At 44.5% G+C, this 27,914-nt stretch overlaps 1 protein-coding gene across 1 annotated transcript in view; it reads right to left on the minus strand.

Annotated features, from left to right (window-relative positions):
• Nucleotides 1-27,914, minus strand: part of Rsu1 (Ras suppressor protein 1) — a 187,875-nt gene that overhangs the window by 151,861 nt on the left and 8,100 nt on the right. The window contains exon 3 of the mRNA XM_028870519.2: nt 7,744-7,794. Coding sequence (XP_028726352.1) covers nt 7,744-7,794 — 51 coding nt within the window. The remainder of the gene's footprint in view (nt 1-7,743; nt 7,795-27,914) is intronic.

The following is a 27,914-nucleotide window of genomic DNA, read 5'->3' on the forward strand; positions in this document are numbered from 1 at the left end:
GAGGAAAGGGGTAATTCCACAAGCAGGGAAGGAAGGGGAAGTAGAGGAAGATGGCCAGAGATAGGGAAACACACACAACCCACCCAGTGGTTCCGCACTCCTCGCCCTACCTGGAAGGTCTGCTCGCCAACCTTAGCGATTCTCCCTCGTGCGATGGAAACAAGGGAAGACCTGGAGTCCCAGAGATGCTTGGTCCCAGGAGCACTGGGTTTCCCTTGCCTGGGACAGTTAAACTGCACACATCAATCACTTAGAGAAGCGGCCACAGAAATGGGGGTGCAGAGAAGATGCAGACCCTTCCAACTCCGATGATTTAAGCACAGTAAGTCTAAGTCCTTCACTTAACGGAGAGTTTGGTTCCATGAATGGTATCTCTCTCGCCTCACTTAATTCTCGGGTAATTTCATATATGGGGTGTTGTCCTTCACAACCTGATGGACGGCGAGGTGCCTTCCGTCTACATGCCACACAGTCATGGTTCATTCTGAAGGAGAAGAGGGTTCCATGGAAGTGACGGGAGATGGTCTAAGTTTTCTAAAGGGTAGCAGGTTTCAGAAAGAGGAGACAGAACTTCAGAGATGAGGATAATAATGTAAGTAAAACAAAGAACATACAGGCGAGGAGAAAGGATACCAAAAATAAAAATAAAATTAAAAAGAAAATCACAGGAAAGAGTTCATATTGAATATAAGGTCAAAAGTCTTCCATCTGGTTAAGTGAATCACATGGGCAATTCTGTCCTAATAGGCTATGTGACAGAGAAAGGAAAAGCACTCACAGGAATTCTATGACTTAAAAACACATGTATACATATATATGTATGTATAACCACATTTCACTCAAGACCGGGGGCTACAAGATGAGAAATCTGTATTTTGAAATGTAAATTTAAGCTGATAAATTGGGTGGTATATATGAACACCCTTTTTATGTGTTTCTCATTCTGTTGGAAAATCTTTTTACAGTTCTGCAGAACTTTCTTCAAGAAACAGCATCAGTTTTTCCTGTCTGTCTTTCCCCCAGCCCAGGGTTTCCAAACCAGAGATGCATGGACTTAAAGAACTGTTGTACGGGCAGAGCAGGACCCAAGGTCAGTTAAATCACAAGCACCATGTGCACTTCTCCAGGGATTAGGATCTGTTTTCCTTTGATTCTTATAATAATAATAATAACTCAATGACTTAAAAATAGTTAAAACCCTTTTTAAAATGTACATACCTGAGCCGGGCGGTAGTGGCGCACGCCTATAATCCCAGCACTCGGGAGGCAGAGGCAGGCGGATCTCTGTGAGTTCGAGGCCAGCCTGGGCTACCAAGTGAGTCCCAGGCAAGGCGCAAAGCTACACAGAGAAACCCTGTCTCGAAAAAACCAAAAAAAAAAAAAAAAATGTACATACCTGTGTATTGCACATCCTAGGCTTTATATACACTTTCTATGTCTCTCTCTCTCTCTCTCTCTCTCTCTCTCTCTCTCTCTCTCTCTCTCTCTCTCTAGCGCACGCATGCGTGTGTGTGTGTGTGTGTGTGTGTGTGTGTGTGTGTGTGTCTGTGTGTGTCTGTGTGTGTGTGTGTGTGTGTGTGTTGTGCTTAATTTAGCCTCGGCTGGCTCATGGTCCGAGGACATTGGACAACACTATATGTATATCCTATGTTGCTATCATGTCACTTCCATTTGACAGATATTTAACTGTAAATAGAAAGAAAAACTGTTCAGTATCAACCCCTAGGATGGGCTAGTTATGATTTGAAAGGTATCAGGCTCCTCTACCCCATCTTACTGTTTTAACAGCCAGTCACCAGACTCAAGCTGTTATGATTGATGCCCTCCCATTTAAAACTATACCACAGGAGAATTAATAGGCTACATTTTAGGTATCTTCCTTTTATCATGGAACAAGGTCCCAAGAAAAAAAAAGAATACTAAAACAGGTAAATTTTGGAGGGTGGAATCAGTAGCCAGGGGACCAAAAGGAACATGGCCCGTCAGCCAAGGGCGAGATGCCACAGGAGCCAGCAGCAAATGGACCAAAAGGAGGAGGGCCCATCAGCTGAGGGATACCACCGAAAGTAATCTCCATTCACTACAGCCACTGCCTGAGGCCTGGCCTGGGGCTGGACAACTCTCACATGTGATGACCTCACATGCCTGCTCACTGAAGCCAAAAATAACAGCACACTGCCAACTGCAGGCAATTTTTCAAGGTAACCTGACGACCGGGACCAACAGAGAGATATTGTTAAATTAATAGCTGTCAGGTTCAAAAATACTCTGTGCATACTTTTTCAACTCCAATCTCTCAAACGATGGCACAATAACAAACTGATAAATGTGCACTAATTAAAAAAATAAGCTATTGATCAAAGCCTCTGTGTTATAAATACATGTGTGCTCTGTTAAAATGCAAACAGCAAGTTGTTTTGATATTGTCACAAGATAAATTCATGGCACAGGAGATTTATTTTGCATATTCCCCCCCTCATACTTTAATTTCATCCAAGCCAGGAACAGGAAGTTTTGCATACGGGGTGACAAATAAGCTATGAGAAGTGGAATGACTAGAGACCCAGGAGCGGCAAGGTCCTGAGACTGGTGAAGGTCATTGTTATAAACTGGGACAGTTAATTTTTCTCACTCATCCAGCAGTCCATTATGGCTATGGGAAAGGTTTTCAATGTAAACCATTCTTAAAACCTGTTCCGTTTTCTTCTTTACAGCGGGACCTGCACGTTTTCAGACAGTTGCGTTTTCATCTTTAGCCAGCTCAGGTCATTCACAATGACACCGGTGGTATACATTCTATTGGTTTCCATAAAATTTACAAGCATTGTCCTAACTCTCTATGTACTCGGAACACCAACCTTGGTTAAAAACAACACACAAAAAAAAACTATGAAATCACTAAAGAAAATATCCTAGCATTTTCTTGTTCACTATAATTTTAGATTGACATCTAAGCGATCAGTAATGGGAAATCGCCTTTTCAAAACTCATATCTGGCCATAATACTTGGGTTTACTACTTGACTAGCCATTTCCAATACATTAAATGACAAGAGAAAGCCCACAGCTAAGACCCCAAACTGCAGCCATAACTGGCAACACCTCGGGAAAAGCTCCACATGACAGTTAAAAGTTCAAAGCATCCAACCACACGCTTTCATTCAGAGACACACACTTAGGGAACGCTGTCCAAAGCAGAGGGCAGCTCAGTGATTGCAAAGATAAGGGATGTGATCCGAGTTTGCCACTCACACTGGCAATGACTCCATGCTCGACGTGTAGAGGCTGGACAATGAGAAACGCTGTTGTTGTATTTAAGCTCCTCGCAGTATCTACAGATGGGTGTTCACACAGGACCACTTTCCAAAATTAAGAAAAGTATCATGTTGAAAATGAATTCCTAGAGGCTTTCCTCACTCAGGTTGAAGGAAACTCATGTCATAGCTCAGCACTTCCCCCTTCACAGTATCATTTATTAGTATAAAAAAATCAGTACGAATGTGAGCAGGATGAATATTTCCAATTCTCATGCTTATTTGTAAATTGACATCCGATCACAGACATGCGTACGCTGAAAGTCCTGCTATAGAAAAAATCTCCAATACACCCAATACAAACAGTGTAGACAGTAACACATTTCCTTCTATTTAGGCATATTGGGAAAAGAGAAAATGTTCCTAACTCAAGAAAGTAGGAATAATAAATATTAAAAAAAAAAGTGCATGGAACTGAAAATATATTTCAGTTTTAACAACCAAACATAAAAACCAAATACCTCTTTTGATAAAGATCTATTGTAAATGTAACAACACTGCACTCTGTAAATGGCAACAGTAACATGCCCTGTGGTACAAAGCCAAGCCAGAGAGCTGCCAGAAACATTTCTTCTGACAACACAAACTTGTTTTTCAATCTTAGGTACCACACCTGGGGGTACCAGAATCAAATGTGTGTCTCAACAGTGCCCTCTAGTGGACAAGTCTTAAAATGACTGTCTCCCACAGAAACTCTTCAATGATGCTAACACCTCCCAGAGGATGGGACCAAATTAAGGAACCAGCTGGAGAAGATCCAAAACTAGCACCCACAGAGGATGGCTTTGCAAAGGTCATGGCAAAGGTATTCAGGGACAGACAACTTTGATAAACACTTGTCTCTCTTCTGACTGTATTCGTTTGTCCCAGCAGGCAGGTCCTTGGCTAGGCCTCCCAGACTGCTGGAGATTAGCATTTAGTCACCTAACCAATCCACTTCTCAACTGGCATTACATCAGTGCTTATTTCATACTCAACATGTTTTGAGTACTTCTGTGGGATACAAAATGAGAAGATGGTATTACAAACCTCAAATGACTAATGTGGATGAACGCACGAGAGACACACGCACTCACGCACGCACGCGCGCGCACAAACACACACACACTCACTCACCATAGCCAGTGAAGGGCAGAGTGCTAGTTTTGACTGAAAGAAAGAAGAGCCCCAGCCCCAGCCCCTAACACCAGGAAGCAGAGCACAGAAGCAAAGCAGAGCCCCGGAAGCTGTTGAGTAGCAAGCATTCCTGGAGCGGTTTCTAGCCCAGCTTCCCCTAGGTGCCGGTGTTTTGGAGTACCCTAGCACCACCGCAACACAGCATCCCTCAGGAACCAAGGAGATCCATGACTACAGAGACGGAGTACATGTCAAATTCTCAGACACAATGCAGTGTTTCTTCAAGGTGCTAAAACCCAGTGGGTTTCAAATAAGAACAAGGTGAGACCGAAGTCAGTGGCAGACCCCACACCAGCTGGTCCCCAAGAAACCCTTTGGTCCCGAGGGCTCCCCACTTCATCTCAGTTGTTTCCTTTCAGACCTTCCCTGTCACCTGGCTGCTTCCTTTGAGCAATCCTATGAGTCTACCCAGGTAAACTAGAAACGGACATGATCCTTGTTTTTAAAAAGGCTTAACATTAGGTGTGGTGTTGTTCAGTGGCACAACACTTACTTCCCTAGCAAGACTGAAGACCTGGCTTCACCCCCAGATCTATGAAAATCAATAAATAAAGGCAACTTTTTAAAGTTTCCAAATTCTGAAATTCTGACCCTTGGGCCAGAAAGAACCCCTTGATGTTCCCAGCTCATACCTGCCCATCAGAGCAGAAAGGCAGGAGAAAAACAGCAACTCGCTCCTCTTCCACCCACCTCCCTAAAGATGCCACAACTCCAGCAAGTCTGAGAAAGTTCCCGCTAACATTATTCCCTAAGCGAGTTTATGAGAATCCATCAACACTGCCCCAGTGACCAACTTCACATTTAAGTAGTTGCCTTGTGGTGAGAATGAAGCTCCAGCAGTTACACCCTAGACACACACACACACACACACACACACACACACACACACACACACTGCACACAAAAATATTGGAGAACTTCAGGATGATAAAGGCCGCCTTCGGGTATCCATAACCTCGCTTGTAGTATATTACCCTACACGGATCTCTCAAGGTCAAAACCTCCAACAGGAAAAGGGCTGTCAACCCAGCACCACAGTGATCAGATGTCTCTGCAGATGCTAACTTAGAAGGAAATGGTGTCCCCAGACAAGGTCCCAGCTTCAATAAGCTCGTCATTCCTTCCATAAGCAGGCAAGCAGAAATGTCAGAGAGCAGCATAATTGGCACACTGAGAGAAAAACACAAATACTTTAGCAAGATAAAAGTAAGCACTGGTGAGGGGTTTAGGTTTTGAGGCCCGGTGGCGTTAACACAGCCGCGTCAGGCAGTCCCTATTAAACAACAATGGAAAGTGAAAGACACTGATTAGAATAAAAAGTGACAGGAGGGGTGGGCTCAGCCATGAACATTTAATGCATATTTATATTTCCATCAAACGGACATATTTACTATAAACACTTGAAAAACCACAGCAAAGTCATTCATTTAAATGCCAGAAAAATAGTAAAAGATGCTAATTTGACCTTAGTGGAACAGATCGGGTGTCACTGACACTCCAGGACGGCGTGAAGCAGAATCTACCAAGACGATTAATTAATGCTTACTGGATTAGGTCAAGAGTGTCGCAAATGGAGGGAGAAGAAGCAAATGGGGAAGAGAGGAGGACGAAATGGGGGTTCTTTCACGGTCATTCTCTTAGAGTTTACCACATTTGCACCTCTGATGTATCTAAACTCATATGGCTTGGAGACAGAGGTGGGTCTGTTGATTCCTAGGGCTTCGGTCTCTGCAGATATGTAAAGGGAACGAAGGACAGCTATCGGGATGCTTTTGAGAAGGCTAGATGGATGAATGAGCTCTAAGAATGGAATGCACCCAACAGTCTTGCGTAAATGTAAGTGAATGCACAGAAACCTCCCCGTCAGCCAACACTTTTCATAAACTGAAAACCTGGAGCGTCAAGAATTCCTACTGCAAAGTCCTAGGGAATTTTGAGATCGTGTGATGGGGCACTTTTCAGAACAAACTGCAAAGCTCCTCTGAACTGGAATTGTGGTCACCAAGGAGAGCAAGACTGGGAACTGTGAAAACAACGCAACCAACACATGACCTGTTACATCAAGGATTACTTAGGACATGTAGATCTTAGTTTCAGCTTTTGTGGCCACTGCTACTTCAATGTGACAGTGGTGCCACTCTGCCTTTCCTTACAGATGTGCGCTCTGCCTAAAAATCAGCTTGTTTCTAGCACAGGAGGGGCCTTCCTTCACTGCCACTCTTAATCCTCAATAATCAACTGCTCGGTGACATTGCCTCCGGCTATGTATAATGCACATACACACATAAATTCACAACACAAATCCCTCAACATGACATTCCGCTCAACTCCATCGGACTCGGAAAGCCCCCTAACAAATGCTTGCCACATGATTAGAAAATCATTCAAGTCTGCAGGAAATATGGCAAGTGGGAAGAGGTGACAGTCAATTAGGAATGAGAAAGGGGAGTGGGGCCTGGTCATTAAAGTCTTTAAAGCCTTAGCGTCAAGAAGAAAATGGACCATCATTCACGCTCCACATTCCCTTTAAAACAGGTATTAATTCTACTGCGTGTGAACCACTTCAAAACACCACCGATTCCCCAGAGAATCCTGCAGAAGGGGCCCAGGAGCCAGTCTCAAAAACATGAGAAAAATGTATTCAATGTATACAACTTTGTGATGTTTTCTCCATCTATAAAGCAGGGACAAAAAGCATTTTCAACAAGGAAATCTTCCCCGCTGGAGGAAGAAACATAGGGTGAAAATGACTTTTATTCTAATATAATTAGATGTTTTAATATAATATAATGTTTATAATATAATATAATTTGGTTTTGTTGTTGCAAGTTGGAGGTGGGGGAGACCCAGGATTGTGCCCTTGGCTGGCCTTGAACACCTGGGCTGAAGACATCCTCTCGCCTCAGCCTCCTGAGGAGCTGGAAAGACAGGTGTGCACTGCCACACCCAGCTCAATACGTTCCTCAGGAAACGCTAACCACTGGCCAGGCAGTCCCAGTCACCACAGCACTAACTACCTCAGGTGGAACTACCAGCAGATACAGGACAGGAGGGAATTCTCAAAATAGAGGCAAGCACAGAACACAGAGAGAGAACGGGAACATACGTATCTTCGTTGTCACCTAAATAAACTTTAATTTTTTCACAAGTGATCACTTATCATTACTTTCCTTAATGGAAAGAATAATGGAATCAGCGGCACTGTGACATGATGTACGAAGGAAGCCATGTAACGAAAGAGAAGTTTGACTTACTTGTTAGCTTGTTGTGACTGAGTACCAGTTGCGTGATATGGGCCAAGGAGACTGGAAAAGAAAGAAAGAACAAAACAGTCAGGATTATTTACAATGGCACTTCTTTGGCTTCCAGGTAGGCTGCAAAATGATTTTCAAAGGTCGAGGCATCCGCCACTCAGAACACGAGCTGGGGTTCATGCAAGCTGTCGTCTGAGCGTTAGACCAGATGAAGAAGTCATGCAATGGATGGTGCACTTAGCATGGCTAGCTGGAGCTAATGAGATTCAGGTCACAGGATCGAGCATTACCAGGACCACAGGATCAAGCCTCACATGGCAGCTTGGTCAGCTGGCTTAACTTGAACCATCCCTCTCAATATGGCGCAGCTCAGAAGAAGAGGCCAAGACTACGGAGAAACTGGAGGCCCTGCCTGTGCCAAGCAAAACCTTCATATCCAACTGACATACGTACACCAGGAGTGTAGCCCCACCCCCATTGCCCACCCGGAATTCCTCTACAGGGTCAGAGGTGAAACCTCTCCTGGACCTCCTCTGAACGTAACTTAGTTGATGTGTCAAAGTACTGACCTGGAATGTGTACTGCTTGCTAGTTTCCAAGCTTATGATGGAGGCTCTATCTGTGTCTCCCAAGATTACAATGGTTACCTAAGTATAGGGGAATTAAATGAGCACAACAGTTGAAAACGGAGAGAAAGGGGAGGAGGGGGAGGAACTTGCGGTGTTCCACTTTGGGTTCTAAAACGCTACAGGGTGCTCAGAAGTCTATGCATATATACATATATGTACGTATGTAAGTATATATAATAAATGTGCTTTCAATACTCTGCCTCTAAGCACATTCTTTTAATGCAGTCAAAATTTTTGTTTAAAGGGATAAGAAAGAACAGATCCCAGCTTGCTGTGGAGACAGTGGGTATGCATTGCCCCCAAGCATAACCTTTACTATGTTTTTGAACAGTGTGTTTCCATTCCATCAGTTACAGAAGAGTTCGAAATACAATTCAAGGCCAAATCTTTCTGGTCTGCTCCACTGATACTAAGTAGCTATAAACTTCGGGAATACTGGGGTAGGGGGTGGTCTTATTTGACCATCAAAACCAAGATCATGGCTGAGGGTAATCTCAGCTCCCATCCAATAAACACTACATTTATTTACAAGAAAGGATCCAATTTTGAATTCACAGTGCATGGCACTGCCAACCCTCCGCAGTGTCCTTTAATCTCAGATCTCCTGTCCTTGACTTTCATGGCCTTGGCTACTAAGAATTGCAGACCAAATCAGTTTTCATTATGTCCTTGCTATGGTTCAGATGAGTTTCTGGCTTTGGGATGTGGGTATTTGGTCCAACTCATGCTTCCCCCCATAATGTACAAATTTCAGAAGAGGGCCAGCCTGATGGGTTTGCACAATCTTGGACTTGAGTCTCCAGAACTGGGAGCCAAACGAACCTTGTTTTGATTTCCTAAGTATCCTTCATCAGGTGGCCAGGCAAAGCACTTGTGGATACAGTCTCTCTGCCTGGACTCTCCCATCCATTGACCCTCATAAGTGTGGCTTACTTCTCTGGCAGGAGCATGGTACCAATGCATTCTCACTGCATCCTCCTGGCACTCTGTGTGATAATGAATGCCCTAGCACTTAGGATCTTCCTGTGACTACAGGGTTCCACCATCAATTTAGTCCTTTGTAACCAGTAAGCATGTGGGGGGGAGAAAGGGTATATGAAACTATACTCATCCCCTGTTCCTCACTCAACTTTTTATGTGATTTTCATTAAGCATTTATTAGACAGTAATGGTCAAAATCATTGTAAATGCTTCCTGCAACATCAGGGCCCGGATCTATAGCTCCAGAGTTTATGTGGCCATGACCAGTCAAACATGAAAGGTACTGAACATGCTTACCCAGGCTCTTCTGGAACTAAAATTCCTCCCTTACACACCTCTGGATGGTTTATAATCTGGAAACAAATGTGTCCTCTACAACTAAAAACTCACCCGATACCTGTACTGGGTCAGTACAGACTTAGACACGGGTCTTGCTTTTCCTGCTGAGCCATATAGCCTATGCCTTTATTAAGTCCCAATGAGGAAGAGGCTCTGGGGACAGGACACGCACATCTCTGTGACAAGAACTTTCTTCTCCCACCTCTCTCAACCTGGTTCCCTCCTCATTGGTCTCAGATGCTGATCCATGCCCAGCGCCTGGGCACCAGATGCCCTCTGACTGTGTGGGTTAAGGTACACCACTCTGTAAGGTTGTCCTCTTTCCCATGCTTGCCCCACACTCCACCTTACATCATCCCTGAGTATATCTGTTCCAGTCCCATTTAATGATTTCAGAAGAACCCTTAGTGAGGAAAGAGATCAGGGCAGATCAGAACACACCTGTGGTTTTTAAGGGGAATCATCATGGTGGCCTCACGAGACATTTGAGATCTCGGATGCTGTGGAAAACCGCACACATTTTTACTGGTAAGAGTTCAGATTTTCTTGTCTACTAGATAAAGTAGTCCTCTGTTTCAGAGGTGTGGAAGTCTGACATGACAAAAATCTCCAACAACTCCCTTGAACCAAACAAGTCTCACAGATGAATCTATAAGATTATGCTCTGCTTCGTGTTGACAGAAAATAACAAATGGCAGGGATTACAATGTGCAGGAGCCTCTCCAGCGTATACACAAGCAGACGAGAGGTCCCTTGGGTGTCCAAGCTTGGTCCGCACCTTGTATGGGTTAGATGTTTGTCTTCACACATGCATGTGTTGAAGCACTAATCCCAAAAGTATTTGGAGGTTTTTGGCCTTTAGCAATTAGGCCATGAGAATGAAGCCTCCTCGAGTGGGATTGGTGCCTTTACACAAAGACACACAAAACAGATGACTTCTCCACATTCCTGCTGCCATCTCCAGCCAGTGAGGACCAGACAAGACTGTGGCCCTCTGTAAGAGGGGATCTCAGGAGGCACCAATGTTGGCACCTGATCCATCAACATGTCAGCTTTCAGGACTGTGAAGAGTTTAAGCCACCCAGTCTATACTGTATCTATTATTTTAATAACCCAAACTATGAAGAGATACATTATGATATCAGCTGACTAACTGAGGTCAGTCATCACACCTCCATTCCTCCTAGGGAGAGAAAAGAAAAAAGCAAGTCTTCCTTCTGGACACTTCTGAGAGCTTGTACATGATCTACCCATTCACAGGCATTCTGTATCTAGGCTACCTACTTCAGGAAGGGTTAGAAATACAGCCCGTATTCCAGGCAACCACTAATTAGCAAGGAAAAAAAAGGGGGGGGATTAATACCAAGAAAGAGCAAACTAAATCTAGCAGATAAATAGCAGTCTCTCTCACTGACATCTGAATGTCACAGGAATCAATTCTGATTACAAAAGAAAATTGATAATTTTCCTATCTCCTTCTGCCTTGATTTTTCCTAAGATATCAACAAGTAACTAATTAGAAAGGAGAAAAAAAATCTGTTTTTCTTAATGATGGGCGAAGTTGACAGTGACAGATTTAATTGGGAGAAGCCAACTCTTTTCAATCATTTCATCCTGTCCTTCCAAGCATCACTTAGCAGGCGAGAAGGTACCAGAGCTGAAAAGTTGAGCTGTCTCTTTAATCATAAGTTGTTGTTCCCCCTGACGGCACCACCAGAATGTATTTTTCTTTCTCACTATTGTTACAGGGCGCCAAGCCAAAGTAGGTGAGAGGGCGAGAAATTAGAGCAGGAAAGAAAAAGTTTATAAAAGAGCTTTGAGGAAAATGTTTAGGGCAACAAAAGGCTGCAGGCTGAGTCTGCAGGGAAGGCAGTTAAAGTTGGACAGGATCAAGAGAAACCCGCCAAGCCTGTGACGGGAACAGGCCAAGTGACAGGGACATATTTATCCAACCAGCCACTCCCTATCACTTGGGAAAGGTGGGTTCATTGTGACTCTACTGTGACAACTGTGTGGCTGAAAGAGAAGAAAAGGCTCACCACAATAGAACGGGTTATTTCAGACGACAAAAGGCACCCCGTTAAACATGCCAAAGAAGTGGAAACAGGCTGCACCCCCTGACCTGCTCCTGGTACCTCGCTGACCATAATCACACCCTGGAAAGGTTTTCTGCTGTGTTAATAATACACTCTAAGGGTGGGCTCTGCTATTCAGAAACACCACCAGAACACTGGGAACAAATTGCCAGCAAAATTCCAAAAGCAATATTCAAGTGTGATTGCCCTGGTATTTGCAGAGTCCGTATCAAAATTCAACTAAACGAATGAAAATGTGCTACAAGTTACGTGTTATGGTCCCTTCACTATTCTTCCCCCTTCAACTTCGTCAAGCAGTGTTACAGGGTTAGGTACTGTAGCGAGCTTGTGAAGTCCTGAGTGAATGTACACTCTCTGACATGCACACTGCCATGTCAAGGACCCCAGTGCCTCAGCCACATGGGAGTGGCAAAGCCTTCCCTGGGAGGGACTCAGAGGGATGGCAAAGTCTTCCTCTGGTCCCAGTGGGAATGTTGATGGTGTATGCAGAAAATGTCCACCATAGCTTTCTCCCCCTGCATGTTTACAGGCTGAAGGCTGAGATTAGCTAAACCTGCCTTCTTGTTCAGCTGCATATAATAAACATGCTGCCGTTCCTCCACCAGAGAGCCTAGAGCACCCAATCCCAGGTTTTCTCTAACTGCATGCCTATTATTTCTTCATTCCCTTGCCGCTCCCAGCGGAGTCTCCAAAACCCAAGCGCTGCAAGAATGTAGTAGAATATGAGCTTATTCATGTAATCCTGGCTGACTCGAGAGTGGGGACGGACGGACGGACGTATCACAAATTCCAAGCCAGCCTGGGCCACACAGTGAGATCCTGTATCAAAAAGGAACAGAAAGGATGCTAGCTGGATGAACGATGAAACATGAGATCAGATCAAAACAGTGCGAAGCAAAGGGCTGGAAGGGATGCATCCGTGGGGAGTTAGGGAGAGGCAGAGGCTGCCGGCACTGGAGGGATAACTATTTATTTATTCTATAACCCAGAAGAGAACGAGTAGGAAAATGCAGAGGAGTTGGTGGGATCGATAATTTCCTAAGAAAGACAATGGGGTGGGGGGGCTCATTTAGGCGCTTACTAGATATTTACTGACAGAGCACCAGCCAATAATCTCTGCTTCAGAGATTCACTTAGAGTCTCTTAGAAGTGGTACTGACTGCCCATCCTGGTTGGCCTGGGATGGTCTCAGATGACATCTGCTGCCCCAGAATGGTTGCCCAATACAGGAACACAAAGCATGCTGGTAGAAGAGGCTCACAGACTCCAGGGAAGGAAGGAGATCGGAAAGATAAGGTACGCAGAAGATGCTCCTCATTGTGAGGTGAAGCATCAAGAGATGCTTTCAAGTAGGAGGACACCACGGACTGGAGCTGGCTCTGGAGAACATACGGGAACAGAGGCTGCGGAATCAAGCAGAGCTGTGAGCGTGGCGCTGCAAGGTAGGGAAGGTAGGGAAGCAGCTGGAGCTCTGCCAGGATTTCAAGGCTGCAGATTCAGGAAAGCAAACAACTAAGAAAAAACTCCTGGAGACGGGGCTGGAGAGGTGGCTTGGTTGGCAAAGCGCTTGCCGCACAAGCATCGGGACCCGAGTTTGGAACCCTAGCACGTACATCACATGAGCCGGTCACCCTAATAGTATGGGTGGGATGGGGATAGGCAGAGCCCTAGTTCTCACCAGTCAGGGAGCCCCAGCTTTGGCAAGAGGCCCTGTCTCAACAAATAAGGAGGTGAATAATAAATGGAAACACCTGACATCAGCCTCCGTCCTCCAGGGCCACATACATATGTCCATGCACACAATAAACACACGCATTACCCACCCACCCTCACTCACACACGCAGATAAAATCCTGGAAAAGAATCACATTTCCAGACACATAGGAAAGCATCTATTTTTTAAACCAGGTTCTGTGTTTTTCCTTCTTCTTCAGCATAAAACAGACAACATGAGAACAACAAACAACAAAAAAATCAGCAGGGTAAAGCCACTGCACCTATGATGACACTGTAGAGTTATTTCCAAAGTAACCCCACATATCACAACCGTGTGGTGCAGTCAGAGCGGTCTCCAAGGCTTTCCACTGGGAAATTAAGAAGCAAATGATTCCTTTGGTGGCACTTTACATATGGGAGGGAAGTTCTGACTTCACAGGATGACATTTACAGCCAAAGCAAAGAATGCAAGGCTCGAAAACATGCAAAGTGGCAACGAATTCTGTCACTGATCAGAACTGGCCTTTACCGGTTTCCCAGTGAAAACTCCTATAATTTTGTTCACAATAATAGGACTTTAGCTGTCAGTTCATGTTGGAGGCTGTGTGCTATATATAGCAAAAGCATCTAGGAGGCACTATTATTATCATCAGAACACAAATGGCTTACTGAATCTTGGTGGCTCTTTTGGTATAAAATGGAACATGACAGACCAATAACATACCTCCTCAGATGTTCAACATGGTCACCTAATTTTACAAGGGACACTGTTCAATTCTGAACCATTCTATTGTGAACAGCAATATCAGTTGTAGACGAGCACCGTGTTAATACAAACCCACTCAAAGTTGTAAATTGTTCAAGAATTACTTTGAACTTTGCCTATAAGATGATCTTAATACCTTTTTCCATTTTGGTGTCCCAGTCGGTTAGAAATTGTGACAGCCTTAAGTAACATTGATTCAAAGACACCACAAGAATGTGGGTACTGACCAGTTGTCAATACCAATTATGACCAACTCGAGTTTTGCATGTCTGTGATGTGTGATTAAAATGCCTGCCTGTGTCACCCAGCTGAAGTTATTTCACCCCTGGTAGTAGAATAGAGATTCGACCCTTCTTAAATATGCAGGTTCTGGCAATATATTAAAATGAAGACAGACAATAAAATGTCAGATACTGAGATATAACTCAAACATATTCACCAACACACTCAGAATCATAAAATTATTTATTTTGGATTTCACTCATAATTTACAACTTTAAACAAAAATCAGTGTGGTATAAAAGTTTTTCTTCATTTCACAGCTAATTATTATTCAGGTTTGCAAACCTTTTTTTTTTCAAGGTTACCATTTAATATAAAGGGTTAATCTACTCTGGTTACCTTGTCCTTCATTCAACAAGAACACAGAGTATTACAGATGACAACTGAATAAAAATGTGCTACCTCTTTCTGCTCCGGGAGCAAGGAAAAAACATCACAATCGGGTTACTGAGAGCCTTGGGTTTTCCAGGATTTCAAACAACTGGCTCGTTCAGCGTCAGAACAGAACAAGAATGGAGAGGACGGGTGGGTTCTCCTCTTCTGGAGCTGGCACATCCATCATCTCCCACTCTTGCTCATGACAGCTTCTGGCTGCTGAGCCTTCAGTCTCTGGGATTACATCACTGACCACGCCCTTTCTCTGGTTCTCAGGTCCTAGTCTGATTATACCACCAATGTCTCTAACTTTCCGTCTTGTGGATGGCAGACCATGTGACTCCTCAGCCTCTACAACCTGAGATGGCTCTCATAATAAATCTTGTTCTAAGTCTGTACATGTCTGTATAAAACTGGCCATTTCTCTTTCTCTGGAGAGCCCTGACTAATATACAGACAAGTAGACCCATACAGAATAGAAGAGCCCATTAAAAGAAAAATGCCTAAAAAGAGTTTTAGTTAAGAAAATCTTCGAGAACCAAAGTCAACATAATCCCATATCTACCCTCCAACTTCCATTTCCTCCTTTACTTCCTCTTCTTTTGTGTTGCTTATTTGCATCATCTAACTTTTCCTCAGCATAAACTGTTACATCTGTGTAACATAAATATGTATTTTTAGAAACTATAGTTACTTCACTAGTTAGCTCTTCTTATCAACTTGGCCCCCACTAGAGTCTCCTGGGAAGAAGGAGCCTCAGTTTAGGAAGAACCGCCTACACCAGCTGGCCTGTGGGCATCCTGTGGGGCATGTTCCTTGATTATTACCTAATGTTGGAGGACCCAGCTTCCCTTGGGCAGTACCATCCCTAAAAAAACAGGAGGGCCTGAGCTGCATTCAAAGGCTACGTTCAGAGGAGCCAGGCAGCAGGTCAGCAGGCAGCATTTCTCCAGGGTTTCAGCTTCAAGCTCCTGCCTGGAGTTCCTGCCTAGGTTTTCCTCATGATGGACTGTAGCCTGTAAGAATAATTAACCCTTTCCTGTCCTAGGTGCAGAAAAAGCTACTGAACAATTACAGAATATTGGAGCCTAAGAAATCTATATCTTGGTCATTTTGTGTTATAATCAAATGCCATGGACTAGATAATTTAAAATACAGGGGAAAAAAAAAAAGAAGCCATGGATTTGAAACAGAGAATGGGGGGAGGATACATAGGATGGCTTCCAGGGAACAAAAGGGGGAGGGTAATGTAATTATATTATAATCTCAATTAAACACAATAACTTATTTTTACAATCTAGAGAGTTCATGCTCAAAGGCCTGAATCTACATAAGAATGGCTGACTGAATAATTCCAGGGCAGAAAGCAGAAGGACAAGAGAGGGGCGGGCAAAAGGACCAGAGGAACCAATCCAGTTTCCTAACAACCCCTTCTCAGGGAGACTAGCACTCCTGAGATGGCATTAACTGACTCCCCAAAGACTTCAGAACCTCTTTTTAGGACCTGTTTCCCAGTGCTGGAAGCTGGATGAAGGTGCTAGCACATGAAGTCTGGGGGACACACTCAAACTGCAGCAGGTTTGAAATCAGAGGACACGAGATCCATGTACTGGTTTGTTTGTTTTTTCCCTAAGAGTCCGCAGAGCACTAGAATCAGAACTGAGACTACATCCTGGTTTCTCGATTCTTAATCTTGAGTTTATTGTTTCGAAACCGGGAAAATAATATTCACACTTGGTCAGAGTGTTCTTTATACGACGGTAGAAAATCTTACCATAATCAAAATAGTCTAAACCTGAATGGAAAAATTCTATCTTGAAAATAAATTTGAGAGTTACATAAAAGAACTGAACTGAAAGCAGAGAATGCAGATCCAGGCAGTGTGAATCCACGTCCTAATGCCACGAGAGCCAGGGACAATCACTAGATTCCCCCCAGAGCACAAATTCCTCGTGTTAAAATGAAAAGCTGATTTAAAGTATTTGATTCTGTGGCAAGAATGAAGGAAAGAGAAATTAATATTTGTGCAGGACCCATGACATCAATATGCTGAATGTTTACCAAATGCTCACAACATGGCAGGCACAGATCTAAAAATTTTAACTCACTATGGCCCCAAAACAACCCTATAAAGTAATGGTCACATTTCCTGCACCTCTCCCAGATTCAGACAAGGAAAACGAGACCAGGAGAAGTCAAGTGACTTGCTCATGGCTGCAGGGCTCGGAGGCAGAGAGAAGCTTCTAAAGCTACCCAAAGAAGAAACTGGTTGGTTTCTAACACTATCTTCTGCCCCCAAATGTGCAACGTACAAATGCACCATGAACAGCATCCACGGCTCACTCAACTGTTTGTCGGACAAAGGATAAGAGCGAGCTTAGGTCCACTGGTGTGGCTTCTTGCTGAAGTCCATTAGACAGCATAGTGCTTCTCAGTCCCAACGGAACCTCACAACCAACTTGCTGCTGTTGTGTACAAGGGGGCAGAGGGTCTATCTTACGAGGTCTGATCTTGACATTTCTATTCATTGGTTGCCCTCTCTGGGCTACAGCTCTTTGCCTCTACTTCAGCTTTCTTCTACATATCTCACTTGAACCCAGTCCATATTCCCCTGGTAGAGGCAAGCCAAGCCCCCTGCATGGACAAGGAATCAGGAGATGGAATCTGACCTTCTGATATGACAAGAGCCTTGCGGTTCTCAGAGGAGGGTCTGCAGAAGCAGAGCAATTCACAGCAGATGGACAGGAATCAGAACAAGGAACCAAGAAGTAGGAGCCAGGCAAAACCACCAGGGGAAGATCCCCAGTGACACACTTCCTCCAGCTAAGCACCAGCTGCTAAGGTTTCTACTACTTCCACAAGGAGTGCCAGCACCTGGAGATCAAACCCTTAAACAGATGCACCTGTAGGAGGGAGTGCACATTAGACCATAACAACGCTCCTCATAATTGACCGAGTTCACGTGTGTCTGTATTTCCAGGCAGCAGCATACCCTCCTCTAGTTTCTTTCGTACATGCATGTTTTCCCACAACCCTGCTACAATCCACTCCACCTGCCTGTCCCCCTTAACATATAGAGATGTCACTCACGGTATCCATAAGTTCCCATCAAATCCTCGGCACTCGGGTATTTGATTCTTCACCTCCTAACCAGTGCCCTGTGCAAGCCTGCACATCCAAATCTTCAAAGGAAGCTAGGGCTCAGCTTAGCGGATACAAACTCTAACGATGGCTCATGAAGAGGCTCTCTGTGCCTGCTCTGCACCAGCTATTACAACTCCACAAACACATTAGCCTTCATCTGGGCTGAACCCTACTTTTCTCATCTCCACAAAGACGAAACCAAGTACAAAGGCACAAAGTGAACCATGTAATGACATCCGACCAATGTCAAGTTGAGATACTTAACGAAAGATGTCATGGTTTGAACATGAAATATCCCACCCGGGTTCACATGTTCAAAGACTTGGTCCCCAATGGCTGGCGCTGTTTTGGAAGGCTGTGGAACTTTAAGGAGATGGATCCTTGGGGCCAGGTTTTCCTTGACTGCCTCCCCTACTTTTCTGAGCACCACTGTGGTGTGACCAGCCTCCTGCTGCTCCTCCTGCTATGAACTCTCCTTCACGATGGACTAAAACCTCTGAAATCGTGAGCCAAAACAGCTCTCCTTCCTAAAGATGTTTCTGCCAGGTACTTTAGGCACAGCAATGAAAAGTAATTAATTCAGACCACAAGGAGCTTCTATTTAAAGAAAGCTCACTCCTTCAGTCAACTCTAGAGGTACTTGAAGAATCACAAAAGGAATCAATATTGAAAAGAATCTCATTTGCTCTAGAGAGGCTAAGGTTCCAGCAGGAAAAAGGATGACAGTGAGCAGCAGAGTGAGAGGATTAACCACAGTTTGTGTCTTCCCTACCCAAACTCACCTTTCTCCCCACCTGTAGCAATGTTTCAGTGGGAGGTTGAACTAGTTGGTGACGATACCAATACCCAGCTCCCTCCCCTACAGCTTCTGGTAGGTGTGGACTTGTGGATACCTTGATTTATGGATTCCAGACCTGGGAATAAGTTGATTTCTGATGTTCTAAGGAAGCACATTTGTGGTATTTTGTTACAGCAGCCACCGGAGTCTAATACAATTGGACTTACAGAAAAATGTTAAAATCTCAGCATATAGGGAAAAAAAAAAAACAATGGTTTAACATATGAAATAAAATGAGATTATCATCAGGCTTTTAGACAGCAGTAACCTTTGCCCAAGAAAACGGGATAACATGGTTACAGTGTTTCAAAAAGTTGAGTAAAACTGGCTTCCCAGTAAAATGGCACAGATCTGCGTTTGCCATCAACATCCAAGGACTCTAGGAATCCTGTTTTGTTGGCCCTTCTAGATGAATCTCCCAGATACATAAGGTTCACATCAGAATAACTTGAGACACTGACCAAGGGACAGCACAAAGCATAACATATCCTGGGACTGCAGAGTGAATTCTTGCCAAGAGAAACTGAGGCAGGTGATCTAGGTCCTTTACAAACAGACACTCGACATCCAAAAGCTTAACAAGTTAAGACCGCCAAGGGCCAGCCACTGGCCCCAAGCTGCACACAAAGGGACCTAGAAAGAACCTGAGGTCCGTGAGAGCCACGATGACCAGAGATGTTTACTGACTTCCGACAGCTGCCTCGGACTCCAATATATAAGAGAGCTCTGTTTTCTTCAAGCCGTCATGTATGGGTCTCTTGTGTACAGAGTGTATCCTGGACTCCAAGTGACAGATCTCACAGCAAGTAGAGAAGGGCGGAGGAAACCTCACTGCAGAGAACCTGCGCTACAGAGCAGGAGGCCGGGTGGATGAAGCCAAAGATTCCAGTCCCCAGGTCTTAGGGCAAAACTCTGACAAGGGGCCAGCACTGAAGGGGGCAGTCAGGAGGGGAGGGGTGACAGGGTGTGCAGTGAGGGGAGATGAGGTGGGACCTGCTGGGGGAGTGACAGGGACTGCTGGGGGCATGCCCCGCAGTAGGGGGAAAGCCCATCAACCACCTCCTGCTTCTGCTAGATTGAAAACAAAATGAGAGTTCTGGGAAGATGGAACAACACAAGACACATCTCAAGGACTCTGAGTCCCCATGTTCAAACCCACACAGTAACTAGGTAGGATGGCTTGGGGGTAAGAGCGCTTGCTAACAGGCCTGAACATGTAAGTTCAGTCTGCACATTTAAGCACACACAGTGAACAGAGAGGATGGCTCAGGAGTAAAGGTGCTGGAGGCCAAACCTGATGATGACTGAAGTACAATCCCCAGAACCGACATGGTGAAAAAAGACAGCCAGGTAGTGCGGGTTGTCCTCTGAGCGCCACAGGTACACCACACCATCACACACCACACCACACACACACACACACACACACACACACACACACACATACACACACACACTGACTCATACACACACGGACATGCACAAATAAATGATTTTAATAAAACAAAGAAAATTGTAATTGTAACAAAACAAAGAAAATTCAAAGTCTACAAAACTTCAGTTTACAAATTCCAAACTAGAGGAAGGTAGACAGCATCGATGATGTAAATATGGGTGTGCTGAAGGAAAGACAAACCAGGATCTCCAAACCTGAGAGCAGAGAACGCCATGAGAGCCAACCAAACCCAGTCGGAAGTTCAGCAGACGGACAGAAGAGCCGCTGAAAGGAAGAAAGGCTGTCCATTCCAAAAGCAGGGGAGTCCGTTAGAGCTGAGGGGTGGGGCAGGTCTAGCCCACGACCTGGAAAATGACCACCAAGGGCTTCCTATCAAGACGGAGCCTAGAACCAAGACTGGGCAAGACAGAAATCTAGAGACCCAGCGGAGGGAAGGTACAGAGGGAAGGAGGGCTCATTTATTCGTGAGCAGTTACGTTTTTGGAGACAACAGAAGGTGGGAAATTTTAATAGTAAAACTAACTTGAAATATAAAAAAAAAAGGAAAAGGGAAATGGAAGCAAAACCCATTCATTTATTAAAATGAAATATAGGACAGAATACAAAAATAGTATTCCTTGGGCAGGGGGTCCTGTACTGAACAGAACAGAGCACACACGCCTGCATGTAAAGCTCTCTGCTTCCCGACCCTGGGCACCATGTGATCCCTGCTTCAAGCTCCGGCCACCTGGACAGGGAGCCAGAGCAAAGTGTCTCCTTTCAGTTGCTTTTATCAGGGTATTTTAGAACAGCAACAGCCAAAGAAGCTAAACCACTCCGGAACACACGGAAATTACTAAAGAGTATATTGTTGTCCAAAGGACCGGAGAACTAGAGGGGACTCCCCGCGTGAATAATCTGAGCTTGTCACAGTAACTAGGACAAGACCAGCCTGTACAGAAGCAAAACTTACTTTTCAATGCAAAACTGGAGCCACACCAGACCTTCATAGTTCTTGGTCTGGGGTATGGGCTGCACTCAACATTATTGGTTCCCCAGGTGACGCTGTTATACAGCCATGTTCGGAAGCCTCCTGTATAGATCAGATGGACTTCTCAGAGAAGGGTCCGAGATGTGAAAAGACTGCTTGGGAAGGGGCAATGTTCCAGAAAGTGCCTTGTTTGGCCTGGCTAGTGCCATTTAAAAAACCCACTATACATTAAGAGTGCTCAGTGCGGGCCAGCCATATACTTCTCAAATATTTCCGCTAGTTTGGTGATGTGCACTTTGTATTTTCAAAAGCATATGGATGCACATTCCACCACCCAGCAATTTGCTCCTTGGTATTTAACCAACAGAAGTGCACGCATATGCTCACCAAAACGTATCTCCATATGCTCACAGCAGCACTGTTTATAACAGCCCTACCTGGAGACTACCTAGGGTAGATAGCTTTGTGTTACTGTACTGGTGGAACACACTCCAGAATAGGCTGGTCTGGGTTCACATTCTGGAGGTTTCAATTCCTGGCTGCTCAGCCCTGGTGGAAGTCTGACATAAGAATGGCCCCCAGGAGGTATGGCCTTGTTGGAGGAAGTGTGTCATGGAGTGAGGGGTAGGGGAGGGGTGTGTGGCTCTGAAGTCTCAAAAGCCCAAGCCAGGCTCAGTCTCTCTCTGTCTGGTGCCGGTGGATGAGGATGTAACTCTCAACTACTGCCCCAGGGTCATGAATGCCACCATTTTCCCTGCCAGGATAATAATGGACTAAGTCTCAGAAGCTGTAAGCGAGTCTCCAGTTAAATGTTTTCCTTTATAAGAGTCGCTTTGGTCATGGTGTCTCTCCACAGCCATAGGACAGTGACTAAGGCAGCCTGTTGCTTTGAGGCTGGAGCAAATCTGCTGAGATCCAGGTTAGGAGATAAAAAAAAACAAGCAGAAAGGGTTGCAGACTCAAATCCCCTTAAAGGGTATGCCACAATAACTGCCTCTCATAGAGCTTACCTGTATCTTAAAGTTTCTACCACCCCCCAAAAGCACCAGGACAGGAACTAAACCTTTGGGGGACATTTCAACATCCAAACCAAAGCACTGCTCAAATGCCCATCAGTGATGGGCTGGTTGAACAAATGGTGTCTCGGACTGACTGCATACAAATGACAACGCATACAGACATACTGACAGGCTACTGGATTAGAGAAGGATATAAGGCGCTATCCCCCGGCACCACCATATACACAAGAGCAGGCAGCATTCATCTATGCTTCTCATCCCTGAAGGGATGGTGACTGGGAGGGGCTCCTGAGATGCTGCCAATGTGTTGTCCTGTGTTGTGAACACTGGAATTGTACTGCTTGCAATGCACAGAGCATGCAAAGTCCTTAATCAGGTGTTTATGACAGCATCTTTTAAGAGGCATGTGCAAATGTTTAGGGGAAAGAGTTCCGATTTCGTCAGCTCAAATGATAGGAACATGGGTAGGTCAGCATTCATGAACGCATTCCTAAATGGATAGGAAGGAAGCCACTAGCCCATCCAGGCAGGAACAGCTTGGCATCAGGCATGAAGCTCACTTGCTCAATTAGTCATTTATCTTTGTCTCCTCCATGGAGTTTGTACATAACTTGTCAGAAAAGTTCAGAGGAACAAGGAAACAGAGGAAGCCAAAACTGTGGCTCCTAGATTCTGGAGGCCTGGATTCAAATCCTACCACAGACTGGCTGCTGCTTAGGCTTGCTTAACATGTTTCCCCAGCTACTAATTGGATCATCATTATCATTACATGGACCATGAGTTTAAAAAGTCATCTGTAAGAGAGTTTACACAGTGGTACATGATAAATGTGAGCATAATGTTTTAATATACTGCAAAGCCAAGCATGGTGATACATGCCTGTAATACCAGCATCCAGAGGAAGACGCCGGAGGATCATGAGTTTGAGGGCAGCCTGGCTACATTATGAGTTACAGGCCAGCTTGTCTGTCTAGGGAAGTAACACACACACACATACACATACACACACACACACACACACACACCACACACACACACACACACACACACACACACACACCCCACATACGCAATATGTATATACACATATACATATATATTTGGCATGTTATCTTCTTAACAAAGGGCACAATATGTAGAAAACAAATACATATGTTAAGTAAATATATGACCTGGCCTGAAAACTTAAACATTCAAAGCTGAAAGAGAAAATGTTTTCAGGGCTGACCCCATGTGGCACTGAATAACCAGTTGGTGTGCTCTTCCCTGAGGAAGACCATTTCTCCCCTTCTCAGCATCCCTTAGTTGCCTGTAGTTTTTTTTGTTTATGGATGAGGCCTCCTGGGGTTTCCCCTTCCATGTTAGCACGTTGATTGTGGTCCTTGTTCAGCTCCTATCTAGGAAGTCATACCTGGTGAGACTTCATGGGTGTGGCTTCTGACATTACTAGGAGACACACTCTCACAGCAAACTTCCCATTCCTCTGGCTCTTACAATCTTCCTGCCCCCTCTTCTTTAAAGATCCCTGAGCCCTAGGTTCAGGAGCTGCATTGTATACGGTCAGCCCTGAAAGCATACATACATGTAATATACAAACTGAGCAGGTTGTACTTCTGTATTTAGGAATATGAATACACACACGTGTATGTAACAATTAATGGGGGGGGAAGGCCATAGATTTGAAAGAGAGCAAGAAGGTGTATACGGGAGAGTTTGGAGGGAAGAAAGGGAAGGAGGAAATGATGTAATTATATTATAATCTCAAAAACAGAAGAAATAATTTAAAAAGTAATAAAAATGTATTATCGTAGGAAAACTGTTGAAGCTGCCATTTATTTATAATAATCTCTGAAAAACTCAGAAGTTGTTAAGTCTCAAACCCAGGACAAATGGCTGAGGTACCTATTTAACAGATCAAAGCAGACACTGGTGGCCAGGTTCCCCCTGCATCCCTCAGAGGGTCTCACTGGCATACCCGCTCCCACCCTAAACTTCTCCAGGCCAGGGGCTGGCCACCCTTCCCTATATAATCCAGCTATGTGGGTCACCTGGTCCTTCATCTATGCTCAGGCGGGCTCTCGGTCCAGGCTGCCCCTCTTGGTCAGCAGCTGCTCTCTCCTCTCCCGCCCCTCTTCCCCGCACATGGCTCAGAGTCATGTCCACTCTCGACTCTCCCAGAAATCAAATTCCACTTCCAACGAAACATGTGATCTGATGATACATATCATTCATTTGACCCTGTTCGATTTTAATATTAAAAACTAGTCTGAGCCTGAAGAACACAGAGAAGCGTATGGGAACAGGAAGATCTTCAAGAGTGGTCCTCAACCTTCCTGATGCCATTTTCCTTTAATACAGCTCCTCATGTGGTGGTGACCCCCAACCATAAAATCTTTTCATTGCTATTTCATAACTGTAATTTTGTTACAGTTATTAATCATAATGTAAATATCTGTGTTTCCGGATGGTCTTAGGTGACCTCTGTGAAAGGGTCATCAGACTCCCAAAGGGGTCACAAAGCGCTGCTCAAAAGCTCTAAGTCATTAGGACTCACTGTCATTCTGGTGTATTCCATCAGCACATGAACCAGCATCTCCCCAGCACGGTCTTTTCTAGCACCTTGATATAGAATGCCACAAGCTAATGTGCTAAGTTGAAAGAGAGGGGGGGAAATGAATTAAGATATACAATAGAAAAAGTTATCACACAATGAATTATTAAATAAACAATAGATCTCACACGTGGTCATCAAACTCAGTGAGGGCTGATGGGTTCTCAGGACACCCCAAAGCAAGGGAGGGGCCAGCCGGCCCTGCTCCAACGGAGATTACCCTGATTCTGTGTCTTCTCCACACAACACTCTGTAAGGACTGTATAAACCCGGGTGGCTGAGCTGGCTTGGGGCACTAGTTTATGAGCCTAGCACGGTGTTTGAAGGAACTGTGAAACTAAACCAAGCATGGTGAGGTGGGCTTTTAATCTCAGTCTCTCAGGAGGCTGAGGCAGAGCACAGTACACGTTCATAGCCTATCTGGGTGACAGAGAAAGTCCAAGCCACCTGGGCTACTTATTGAGACCCTATCTTAAAAATAAAACATTCTGAAAGTAACTATAGCTATAATCCAGTAGCTGAGTGACTACTCGGCATGCAGGAGGCCCCAAGTTCAATTACCAATAACCCTAATCCCTTCCCCCAGCACACAAAAGAATACATTTTAAGAAAGAAAGAACATAAAGATGGGTTGGTGGGTGGAGAGATCGAAGTGTAATTGGGCAGAGAGAAATATCAAAAATATTGTATGTAAAAAAAAAAAAAAAAAAAAAAAAAAAAAAGAAAATAAAGTGGTGAGTCAGGGGATAGTATTTTTTTTTTTTTTTTTTTTTTTATATTGAGGTAATATAGCAAGCAAGGAAAGCAATTGATCAAATAATTGTATGTAAACTTTAAAAAAAAAAAAAAAACCAAGTTGAAAGCCTTGAAAGGTGGGTGGGCTGGCCCCAATCAGCCCCGGGAGATAATGTGCTTGTTTTTTCTTTTTCATTTTTTTTTTTTTTTTTTTTTTTTTTGCTGTTTTCTCTCTTTATCATCCGTCCAGGCCTGGTACTTTTTGGCAGCGTAAGGCTAGAAAACAACATAACACAGTACTAAAGGGAAAAGGTGCCAGCAACACTCAGATGCAAGCTTCAGTTCCACACTCACTACCTTGAGGCTATGGACTACAGAGCCGCCCAGCGGTAGAAGTCTGGCAAAGATCCCCTGCACCCAATTGTGTCAGGAAAAAAGCTCTTGGGGGGCATTTCAGTAAGAACCTCTAATGCAGACAGTGTAGGTGGCATCATGTGCCCCAAATCCCTGCCTGAGCCTGGACCTCCAGGTCCCTGGAGTAAGACTATTTGCAGAGAGGATCTTTACAGAGTTAAGGGGGCTGGGGTGCTGTGCTCGGATGGGCCCTGATCCAAGCTGACCACTGTCCTCAAGAAAAGAGGAAGCTGGATACGGGACACCAGGAGTGCACAGAGGAAAGCCTGTCTGAGGACAAAGGAGGAAGACAGACATCTGTGAGCCAGGCGGACATGCCTCAGAGCAATGAACCCTGCTGACGTCATTTTGGACTTCCAATGAGAAACTGCTTCTCTGTTGTTTAAGGAAGCCGGTCTTTGTCATTTTGTTTATAGTAGTTCTAGAAACTTAAGAAAATAGAAGTAACATAGCATTTTTCTTTTTGACTTTTCCAACACTCTAAATCAAATCACTGTTTTCCATGATTAAACATCACCTCCTCCGCCCCTGACACACACACACACACACACACACACACACACACACACACACACACACACACACGTTGAAGACTGTATTGGATCCTGTCTGTTGTGAGGTTTGAAGGCACCAACACAGAAGATGTTTCAGACTGCAGTCTTAACATGGGTGAGATTCCCTTCGCCTGTGAGGTGACGCAGGTCAAGTGCCATTAGGTGGTACAAAAAAAGTAAGGTGAGAGGCTTACAGAGCAACCCGGAAGGCAGCAGCAGGGCTCAAGGAAATACTGCTTCGTAGAAGCAGCTCAACACTGACACCTACTGGTCAAACTGTAACACAGCTGGACCCTTCCTCAGCCACTACCTCTTTCTTCTGCTTTGAAAAATCAAATATAAGTCAACCTGTACCAATTCCCTAACCTAAATGCAGGAGGCCTTTTTCAGGCATGATACACTTCCAGCATTCTCAGTGTCTTAGCAGATCTCACACGCAGAGAACAAGGCTTTTTTTCAGGAAAGCATAGACTTGTGTCAAAGGTTACTGTAAGCCATTATTCACGCTGTTTCTAACACTGATTCACATTCTAACAGCTGGTATAATGGCAAAGCGGTGAGTGGCATGATGTTTTATGGGGAAATCTGCTTTATTATCCAGTACCACACTGTATAGTCTTAATACAGTAAACATTAATTTATCACTGGATAAAGATTCAATATAAAGGAAATCCCTAAGAGTAGTGCTCAAGGTGAAAATGCATTCAGTCAGCAGCTGCTACATGATACACGGTATTTTAACTATAGTTGACAACTTGCCGAGTTTTTAAAATGCATTTGTTATTCTCAACAGAACCCGAGCCATGAAACACATCATAGCTAAAGTCCCGTGGATGGCCCTCACTGTCCCCTATCTGTTCCTGGACCATCACAGCTCTGGACTTGCCAGTGTGAGGACACAGCTGCTTCTGACCATGGCACACAGCACACAGCTATCCGACTTCCGAGGATTTTGAACACGGTGAGGAATGGGGTAGCGAGTGCCAGGATGGTGAGAAACAGAACCAGTGAGCATAAAACAATGGATATGAACTGTTCCTTATACTTCCAAGTCATAAACATTGCTGTAAATTTTTACACAATCACAGAACAATTTTAAAAATAAGAGCTTGGGATAAGGAGATGGCTCAGTGGATAACAGCACTTGCCCCCAAGCCTGAGGACCTGAGTTCAATCCCTGGGACTCACATGGTACAGCAAACTGTCCTGTAGCATGCATGTTGTAGCACATACACATATATACACA

Source organism: Peromyscus leucopus, chromosome 5 (genome assembly GCF_004664715.2).
Source record: "Peromyscus leucopus breed LL Stock chromosome 5, UCI_PerLeu_2.1, whole genome shotgun sequence".
Lineage (NCBI taxonomy): Eukaryota > Metazoa > Chordata > Mammalia > Rodentia > Cricetidae > Peromyscus > Peromyscus leucopus.